The 10,729-nt window shown below is 40.1% G+C and overlaps 1 protein-coding gene across 1 annotated transcript; it reads right to left on the reverse strand.

The window, feature by feature from the left end:
- Nucleotides 1–846: 846 nt before the first annotated feature.
- IL22RA2 (interleukin 22 receptor subunit alpha 2) lies at nucleotides 847–10,068 on the reverse strand. Its single transcript, XM_074946969.1, has 5 exons — nucleotides 9,975–10,068; nucleotides 6,823–6,961; nucleotides 5,337–5,515; nucleotides 1,598–1,767; nucleotides 847–1,002 (listed from the first exon to the last, which is right to left on the reverse strand). Exons 1-5 carry the CDS (start codon nucleotides 10,066–10,068, stop codon nucleotides 847–849), a joined length of 738 nt encoding a protein of 245 aa, XP_074803070.1.
- Nucleotides 10,069–10,729: the final 661 nt, after the last annotated feature.

Here is a 10,729-nt window from a genome sequence, read left to right on the forward strand (position 1 = left end):
TTAAGAACAGCTGCACTGCCATGTGCGATGTGCAAGTGACAGCTATCAGAATAGCGGACAGCAGTGCAGGATCCATTCCTGATTGTAGATGTGGCAGGGAAAGAAGCCAGACAGCAGGGGGTTTTAAAAAATGTCGTGAAAGAAACAAGAAAGTAATGGGGCTGCTGGGACATGAACCAGTGCATCAAAGGGCACTGAGCAGGGACCCAGAATGCCTTTTACTCAAACTCCCCCCTGCAAGACCTATCGAGAGCGCTGCACTGTGGGATAGCTGCCCTAGAGCACTGCTCTCATCGGTGATGCAAGTGCTGCTAAGGCAAACACTCTCTGAAGCCTGAAGAATTAAGTGAGTACACAAACCAGCGCTTTACTTTCACTGGTTCCCTATCACTGGTGAAACTTACAGTGCAAAAACTCTGCAAGTGTAGACATACCCTAAGTTACAAGTCTGAGTTATTTGTTACTTCCAGGCCATCAAAGCTGATGGAAATAATACTGTGTATCTATATTTAATCACAGGGAAATAAGGGGCATTCCTAATCTATTTATATGAGGGGTTTTCCTGGTGATCTAAGCACTAATGTCAACAAGCAAATAATCAAACGTACTGTACCTACCATATTTCTTCTGCTTTGGCTTCCTGTACAATTGTGACATCAACACAGTTTTGAGAGAAGTGTGTGAAAGCTTTGGGTATATTGCTTGAGTTTCAAATACAGTAGCAGTTTCATATGACCTTTTGTTCTATCTTGTGTTGGCAAGGGCATGGACTAGGTAGTCTGGTAGGTCTTTACCATCTCTAGCTTCTGGGATCCCATGCAGCTTCTCTTTTGTTCACTTACCATGTCATAGAGGTACCGTGCATTTCCTACTGCTGTACACACTGCTGCGGTCCAGCACTGGCAAGTAGGTTGCAACCACTATGCAGTAGCTGACTTCAGGTTTCAAACCTTCTATTTTAACAATTTTGTCTGTTCCTTCATACACCAGTATTTTGTTTTTCTACATATAGGGGGAAGGGGAAAATCACAATCAGTATGCTTCTGTAATAAGTATTTCTATGGCATGGCTTCGTTAAGGACAGCAGCACTGTACAGCCATGTTTAGGATGTGCGTGAGCCAACAACAGTATGTAAATAAAATAATTTATTAGCTTGTAGCATCCAAAAAGACCCTCCACAAAGAGCTCATTTAGGAATGATAAAGGAGAGCTGAAACACACTAACAAAGGGATAGGATAAAGGTTGGTGACACAATAATAAAGTCATGAATTATTTTCTAAAACCTCTACATTCATTTAGTTATGCACAAGCAAATCTGGAGGGTTAATTCAATTGTAAACAGAGGCTGTGCTAGCCCAGTGAGGGCCCTAAGCAGAAATATTTTTGCCCTCTCCCCCCCGCCCACATACTAATAAACTTGTTAAATAGTCCACGTTAAATGAGAAAGCGAATAAGGGGCCCCCTTGAGCTGGTCGGGGCCCTAAGCAATTGCCCTTCTTATGTCTAGCGCCGGCTCTATTAAAACAGGAGGGGTTTGCACAGGCTTATGTAATTAAATTTTTAGAAGTACAATGTGTACATGAATGTGCACTTACTTCATCTAGCATGTTGCTGATTAGAAACACTCGATAGGATAGATCATAATAGTTTGTCATTGGTATCTTGCTGCCTCTTCTCCTTGTATAAGGTGAATTTGGAGCCTGGAGCTTTAATTTTATGGATTTGTTTGTAGGAGTCACATTTACTGATGGAGGTCCTATTTTTGCTAGAGTAATAAACAAAAATATGAAAATAATTATAACTGATTAATGCTTACCTCACAGTCCTGAATTGTAAGCAATTGGGGGAAAAATAGACCATCAAATAATTTAATTTGTAATGTTACTATCTTTGTATAGTGGCATCATGCTAGTAAAGCGGTACTGACAGCTGATGGGTTGCTTTTAAGGTTTTTTTTTTTTAAATAGTGCAAAGTTTTCATTTACAACCATGAGAAATATCAGCTCAAAAGATTAAAACTTGTGAAAGTTTGGTAAAATTCCCTGTTGCTGTTCACAAGGTATATTTGTTGTAAGCAAAAGGGAATTTTCATGAGCTAGGACTTTCACAATTGTCTGTGTGTTTGGATTACTCAAAATGGCTACCTTAAAAACAACTGTCTTGCCATGGACAGAGTCCTCAGTGAGGACAGGAGCTTTTGACATATTTGAAAAACATTTGGGTTTTTAAATAGCTACGGGTTAAATCTTGTGCCATTCCCAATGACATGGTAAGGCAGAATCAACCCAATGTTATTTCTTTTTTGGGTGGGTGGGTGGAGTCGGAGGGGGAAGGTGAGCATAGGTGATGGAAAGAGGGTGCTGCAGCATCCCCTGGCTTGAAGTGGCTTCCATTATACACAGGGTTTACAGCTTGGTTCAATGGCTCTCAGCACCCCCACTCTAAAAGTTGTTCCACCACCCATGAAAGTGAAACAGGTGAACATGTTTCATCACCCAAGCTACTGTCATAAAATACTAGTCTCTGGGACAAAGCTTAGTCTCAGTCACAAGCAAATGATTAAGGAAAACCTCAGTCCCTTAAATTGTAATGAGGATTGTTCAGTCTGACTGTTAGGATATAGCTATTCGGGCCTACCTGTAAAGGCCTATACGCTAAGAATTTAGGTGTATTCTTATCACTTGGCTAGTTATAGAGGTATAAAAGAAAGAATCAAAATCACTGTCTGCCGGTGTAAGGGCCTTCTCTTACTGTGACAGTCTGAGGCCCTGTTCTTAGGCCAAGGCCTTTGGCTAAGCAGCAGAGGCAGCCATAAGCTGGGAAGCGACAGGTCACATCCTCACATTCCAAACTAGTCACATTGAAAGAAGGTGCTATTGGGCTGTTAGGAATACTATCCTGTCCTGATAGTGCCTATCGCCTCCAGAGAAAGGGAAGTGCCTAGAAGATGTAAAAGGAAACTTAGTTTGATAGCATCCTGTCTGGCAAGAACTCACTTATCAATAGCGGGATGTGAAATCCTCACTTCTGTATTGTTTTGTCATTATAGTTCCCACTTTGTTATTGTCTGTCTGGATAATCTCTGTCTGGTTCTGTGATTGTTTCTGTCTGCTGTATAATTAATTTTGCTGGGTGTAAACTAATTAAGGTGGTGGGATATAATTGGTTACATAATCATGTTACAATATGTTAGGATTGGTTAGTTAAATTTCAGGAAAATGATTGGTTAAGGTATAGCTAAGCTGAACTCAAGTTTTACTATATAGTCTGCAGTCAATCAGGAAGAAAAGGGGGGAATGGGAACAGGGAATGGGGGTGGGGAAATTGGAATCATGTTTAGCTAAGGGCAGGAATGGGAACAGGTACACAGGTGTAAGGCTCTGTGGTGTCAGAGCAGGGAAGGGGGACACTAAGGAAGGAAACTGGAATCATGCTTGCTGGAAGTTCACCCCAATAAACATTGAATTGTTTGCACCCTTGGACTTTGGGTATTGTTGCTCTCTGTTCACGCGAGAAGGACCAGGGAAGTAAGTGGGTGAAGGAATAAGCCCCCTAACACTGACTCTCACAGATCCAGGAGATCAACTGTACCAAACAAAAGTGAGCTAGAAAAGCATGCTATCACCTTTTCTGTTGCTGCTTCTCTGTATATCATCACTAGGATATATACCGTCAAAAGAAAAAGTTACACATTTACCAACTTCTAAATACTGTAAAGCTGTAAACCTACTGTGCCAAAACAAAGGTTCATCTGCTATGAACTTCCCTTCAGACTTGTTCCCCTGGCCCCAGGTGGAAGGAAATGCATTAGCAAGAAAGTTAAGCATGCAATTAGGAAACAACACATAGAAGAGATTGCAGTGCAGTAAAGGATGGTGATCACAGCTATACAACAAGCTTTACAAACTGTTCCTTCATTGAAAGATATACTGTGTTCTTGAAGGCACTGAACTTGCACTTGACAGGTGCTGGTGTAGACCATTGGCAGGATGTTCCAGTGCAGCCAATAACTCTTGACTTTCTGCTCCTTTTTTCCATAGCTTAAGGAGGACACATTTCCCCCCTTACTCTCGGGTTTTTCGATCCTTTGTCCAGACGTGGCCGTGGTGTTGAACGCTAATGAGAGTGCTTGTTCCAGCTCCATGCCATTTAGTTATCTTGGAGATACCCGTTTCTTAAGTTAAAGAGCATCAGCCTCTGGTTTCTCAGTTATGTATAGGCAACTAATTAGTACTTGTGTGTACTCAAGCTAAGTGGAATTTTGTATAAAGTATTTGTTTTGTAATAGCAATTTTCTTGAGAATGGTGGATTCCTGAGACCTAGATGTCTGACTATTAATGCTCTGTTTCTGAATAAGGTTCTGACACCTGATGTCTGGATAACACACGCTTCGCCCTTGGACTTGTACATCTTTTTGCTGCTCCTCTGCCACACCCTGATTTAGCGAACATATCATCTGCCTACCACCTGGTGCAGATTGCATGGTGTACTGTACAGCAATACTACACAGTTGTTTTATCCTGCACGGAGAGTCTTACTTGCTAAAGCAACTGAATTTTACTGACCTTCATAGCTCAGAGCCACCTAGGAATCTTTCCTCCCCCCCCCAAGCAGTTCAACAGTTTCACTATTTCCTCGGCAGCATACTCTAAAGAGAAGCATTGAATGTGAGTCGGCTCGGGCTGGTGGTAGTTATATATAGTCCAGTCTCTAGGGAAGTGGGCATCTTCCACAAGCACAAAGTGTACTCACTGCCAGCTAGCTCACAGCTCAGTTTTGCTAAATTCACTCTTTCGGCAGAAAAAGGAACTTCCCCATCCTTCTCATGGAATTAACATACTCTGAGATCAATAAGCCAGCAACGTGGAGGAGAACAAATTTGACATAACGTGTTCTTTCTTACTATAGAAACCTTTATATGTTGCTGTAGAAGGCTAAAGACAACAAGCATTTAGCACTGTAGAGGGTATCTTCAGTGAGGCCTCTAATTTTGCACCAGCACTTTTGTGTTTGCTGTCAACTATGAGTACAGTACCAAGGCTGCAAACAATCGCAGTCACAAGCAATAGAGCTTAGACTTCTAGCAACCTATTTTGTGGGTACAAATGTGCATTCAGAACAAAAAAGATCATAGCATGAAACAAAAGGTATACGCTAAGATTTAAGAATCACAATGTTAACTTGGTCTGCAATGTAATAATAATTTTTTTTTGTTAAACTTTTAGTTATGAAGTGACTATTCAAAATTACAAGTTGTGGGGAAAAAACAGACATCCCTGGAAGAGGGAGCCCATATTTCTGGATACAGAACAGCTAAACACTTTCAGACTTACTTTCCCTCCACGGAGTAAATCTGCTACTGGTGATCCAATCTGAATGGACTCCAGCTGAAAGAGATTTCACTCTGCCATAATAAGGTTCTCCGATATCAGATGTCTCATGTGTTAGGTCACAAAAAACTTCATGAATACCCCAACATTCTTCTTTATTTTTCCACAGGCTTTGCCCATATCTGTGGAGGGGGAGGAAGGAGGAGAGGGAGAGAAGGTGTAGACTTTGGTAATTTTTGACCATTGGTTTATAGTTCAATATCCAGTTGCTGAGCTGCACCCAAACACCAGATCCTCAGATCTGCCATGGCAAATAGCTTTTTCATCCAAGCTGATTGCAGGAAAAGTTGATGTCATAGGTACTTTCCAAAGTGTATTACTGCATTTTTCTAAAGGAGACATAAAACTGAAGTGCTGACCGCTTCTTGTTATTAAAAACCTATGGCACTTTTTCCCCCTCTAGATAAAGGGTGCTAGCTGCAGCCTACTAGATATTTTTCCATGTCAGCAAAATGTCAAATTGCCCATCTAAGGCTTCTTGCGGTTCCAATCAGCAAATGAAGTCTTGTTTCTCACTTCCTATTGCTGGGCACTGTGGCTTAAATTTTCAAAAGTGACTAGTGATCTAAGGTGCCTCCAGGTGGGATGACCTACATGATATAGATTCATAGATATTTAGGTCAGAAGGGACCATTTTGATCATCTAGTCTGACCTCCTGCACAATGCAGGCCACAGAATTTCACCCAGAGGGAAGGAGCTCAGTATATCTAATAAGCAACCCCCTTTAAGGTGTCTCAAAAATTGGACAACTAAAGACTGAGGCACCCAAGCGAACTAGTTGCTTTTGAAAATGTAGGCCAGTGAGATAGCACATTCCACCCCAGAGACAGTGATGAAGATGCTCAGCACATTGCAGGGAGTGACTTGACATCACCCTTTGTCAGGTTCTAAAAAGTCATCTTTTGTGCTATTTGTAGCAATTGACTAAATCACCTCTTTTGAGGTAACAGAGCATGGCAACTCCCTGAACATAGGAAGGAAGAGAAGAGTGAAGTTTTTCAGTGAAAAATGCAGATTCAGCAGCAGTGAACCCTTTTGCGAATTCTTGTCAATTTCATTGAATGGTCGTGGAGGGGGAAAACACCACATTGTTTGAAGTCAGAATGTTTCATTTGAACATTTTTGCATTCAAAAAGACTGTTTCAAAATTGCACACTACTTTACTAATAAATAATCATAAAACCATTTGAAAAGCTCAAAGTTGAAACAAAACCACTTTGACCCAAAACGAATTTTTCTTTGACTTTTCAGTTTGCCCAATATTTTGCAAAACATTTCCTTTGGGTCAACGCAAAACAATTTTGTTCTTGACTTTTTGGAACTGCCAGTGAACTGAAAAAAAATCAGTTCTTGCTCAGTTCTACTTCTCAGCCCAGCTACCACAGACATAAAGACAAGCAGGAGCTGGGAGTTCCTCACTGTACTTACACTTTGTACTGCACAAAGTAGATGATGTCACCTGTGGCAGCCCTCCCAGGATGCCAGTGCAAAGTATTGTTGAAGTTTAATGAGTGAAATTCAACCTTTTGTGGTTTAATTAATTCCTGCAATTCTCGATTTCCTGAAACTAAAGTAATAAAGGATAGAAAGCATTTGTTTTAGACACATACAGAACTAAAGTAGTTAAATTGTAATTTGTGGTATTATTTTCTTTTACAGAATAGTGAATTTAGTGCCAGTAACAGGGGCCACATTGACATCCTAGAAAATTGAAGCATGTTAAGTCAATTCACAGGCACAGCTACATCAGCAGTTTCTAGTTTCCCCAATGCCATCCCACCCACGTCTCAACCATAAACTATAGGGATTATTATTGTTAATATTTATTATTTATGCAGTGCCCATATACATGCTAAGGAGTGAGAGGCTCTGCATGCCCGATGAAAATATTAACATCTTAATGGTCAATCAAGGTTCCATTTGTTGTGCTGGTTTGTGATGTCAACTCCTGTCCAGTAAAAAGTGATCTGAAATTTACCAGTTTATGCCACATAAGAAACTGAACATTTGTCAGATGGCAACAACAGGGTGGATTTGAGTTAAATCAAATTGATATTGATATTGACATGTTCTTCACAACGCAGAGATGGATGTAGGTTTCATTTTTAGAAGGTACACACTATATATTTTTAAACAGTGATTTATTTTGAAAAAACTTTACAGCTATATCAGAAAATGAATGCTTGTTTGGTTATTTCATTTACTAAAGGTACTCGAAGCAGATATTTATGAAGTCATTGGGAGGTGAATTATCTCCAATTCAACAGGTTAATCATTAATATTTGGAGAATTTTCTTGCCATGCTGTATTAGGAGAACATCACCAGACAGACATTTAAATTGATTTATTTAACTAAAACAAACAACATAATGCATCCGATGAAGTGAGCTGTAGCTCATGAAAGCTTATGCTCGAATAAATTGGTTAGTCTCTAAGGTGCCACAAGTACTCCTTTTCTTTTTGCGAATACAGACTAACACGGCTGCTACTCTGAAACCTGTAATTAAGTATTCTGGATTTTTTTCTTCAACAGCAAACATATAATATTTTAACAAAACAAGCATATGTCCCTCGCTTCTCACATTTATCTCCAAACTTCTTTTCCTTGTCCAAATCTATTCCGCCCCCAACAATCTTCTATTCATTGAACTTTTTGAAACTTTGCACTTTTAGAGAGAGGTAAGGGATTGGCTCTGTGTACACAAATTTGCAGAGGGACAATAGATTTGAGGTCTGTTATTTCTCATCTCTCTATATTATTTATTTAAAAACATTTTTGCTGTTAACAAGCATGTTACCTCTGGAGACACACATCCACATTTTTGAGAACTGCAAAACTAAGCATCTCTGATGGTATCTTCTACACTGAGCATGGAGTCCCATTGGGTAGATAGAGAGATTAACCTAAATAATCTATACAAAAGCCTGTGGAACCCCATAAGATTGGGTCCTTAATTCGTGAACTATTGAAACTCATTTACAAAACTTTTCTTAAACATTACATGAATATATTGTCTCATGCTATAGAATTAGAATTTATAATCCCTATTCCATGAAGACAGGTTTCAGAGTAGCCGTGTTAGTTTTAATTAAGATACATTATAGCTCAAAGATATCTCATCATGGAATGCATCAATGTCCACTGAATGCATCCCATGAAGTGAGCTGTAGCTCATGAAAGTTTATGCTCAAATAAATTGGTTAATCTCTAAGGTGCCACAAGTCCTCCTTTTCTTTTTGTGAATACAGACTAACACGGCTACTCTGAAACCTGTCATCATGGAATAGGGATTATAAATTCTAATTCTATAGCATGAGACAATATATTCATGTAATGTTTAAGAAAAGTTTTGTAAATGAGTTTCAATAGTTCACGAATTAAGGACCCAATCTTATGGGGTTCCACAGGCTTTTGTATAGATTATTTAGGTTAATCTCTCTATCTACCCAATGGGACTCCATGCTCAGTGTAGAAGATACCATCAGAGATGCTTAGTTTTGCAGTTCTCAAAAATGTGGATGTGTGTCTCCAGAGGTAACATGCTTGTTAACAGCAAAAATGTTTTTAAATAAATAATATAGAGAGATGAGAAATAACAGACCTCAAATCTATTGTCCCTCTGCAAATTTGTGTACACAGAGCCAATCCCTTACCTCTCTCTAAAAGTGCAAAGTTTCAAAAAGTTCAATGAATAGAAGATTGTTGGGGGCGGAATAGATTTGGACAAGGAAAAGAAGTTTGGAGATAAATGTGAGAAGCGAGGGACATATGCTTGTTTTGTTAAAATATTATATGTTTGCTGTTGAAGAAAAAAATCCAGAATACTTAATTACAGGTTTCAGAGTAGCAGCCGTGTTAGTCTGTATTCGCAAAAAGAAAAGAAGTACTTGTGGCACCTTAGAGACTAACCAATTTATTTGAGCATAAGCTTTCATGAGCTACAGCTCACTTCATGGGATGCATTCAGTGGACATTGATGCATTCCATGATGAGATATCTTTGAGCTATAATGTATCTTAATTAAAACTATCTTTAGATAGGTTTTTCCCTCAAAAAGCATTTTATCAAAAAAATCCGATTTAAATAAAAAAAATCTGATTTTTTTATTAAAAAAGTAATAATTGATGTTTATCCACCCTGGGCAACAATTTTCATGCTAATCTGAACCAGTTAACAAGCCTCAGAAGCATCCAATTTCCCTCTTTCAGTGATACAGCCAGACTACCTATTCTAGCATTATAACAGAATAAACTAAAACACATTGAAGTGAGCTGTAGCTCACGAAAGCTTATGCTCAAATCAATTGGTTAGTCTCTAAGGTGCCACAAGTACTCCTTTTCTTTTTACATTAGTTAAAGTGACTGATGATATAGCTATAAAATTATTTTTAATGGGAAACATTTGTCTTAGCTTCTAATTCAGAACCTTGAAAGACAATAAAACCAACCAACATTTGGAAATGACAAAACTTTATACATTTGTGAAAACACCTAGAGATCCTGACTGAGTCATTTGTCCAGATTCATTAAGAAAACCCAACATTGCCTCCACATCAAAAGAATTAGAAGAGTTTACTTACCAGTTACACCAGTCCAAAGCAAATGTATCAATAAGTACAGGGGGTAGCGTTTAATCAGCACGGTTAGAAGAGCAGCTGCATGGATGGAGAGCATCTCTGTAGCTCTTGGTCATATATAACCAAATGTATCACTACTTTAAAAAGGAAGTGTGTGTCGTTCATAAGTATCATTGTTCCATATTTAGTTCCCCTTTCGTTGGAGACCCACACGCCCATTAGCAACGGTAGGTTTGGTCCCTGGGTGGGGGCAGGAGTTGACGAGACTCTGGGAGGTGGAGGAGCCAAGGTGACATGGCCCGAATTGGGTCTCCCTGCCGCAGGCTCCTTGGGCTTGGACGGGGAAGAGCGATCCCTCTCCGGACTCTTCTTTTTCTGGGGCACCAGGGACTGAGACTAGTGCCTCACAGAAGATTGTCTCTGGGTGGAGCCATGGCAGTGCTGTGACTTCTTGGGATCCTTCCTCAGCACTGGCTCGCGCACCGTCGGCACCAGAGAGGAGGTGCTGGGCGTGGGTTCTCCTGACCCTGGTTGGATTGGGGCTGGAGTGCTGCCTCCATTAGGAAGGCCCTTGAGCCTCTGATCCCGGTCTTTTAAGGTCCTAGGGTGGAACCTTTTGCAAATTCTGCACCTCTCCTTCTGGTGGCTCTCCCCGAGATTCCATGGACAGGAAGAGTGCGGGTCACTCTGAGGCATAAACTTTCCACAATCCTCGCAGAGCTTGAACCCTGGGGACTGGGGCATACCCCAGTACCGGG

The sequence above is a fragment of the Natator depressus genome, chromosome 3 (assembly GCF_965152275.1).
Source record: "Natator depressus isolate rNatDep1 chromosome 3, rNatDep2.hap1, whole genome shotgun sequence".
NCBI lineage: Eukaryota > Metazoa > Chordata > Testudines > Cheloniidae > Natator > Natator depressus.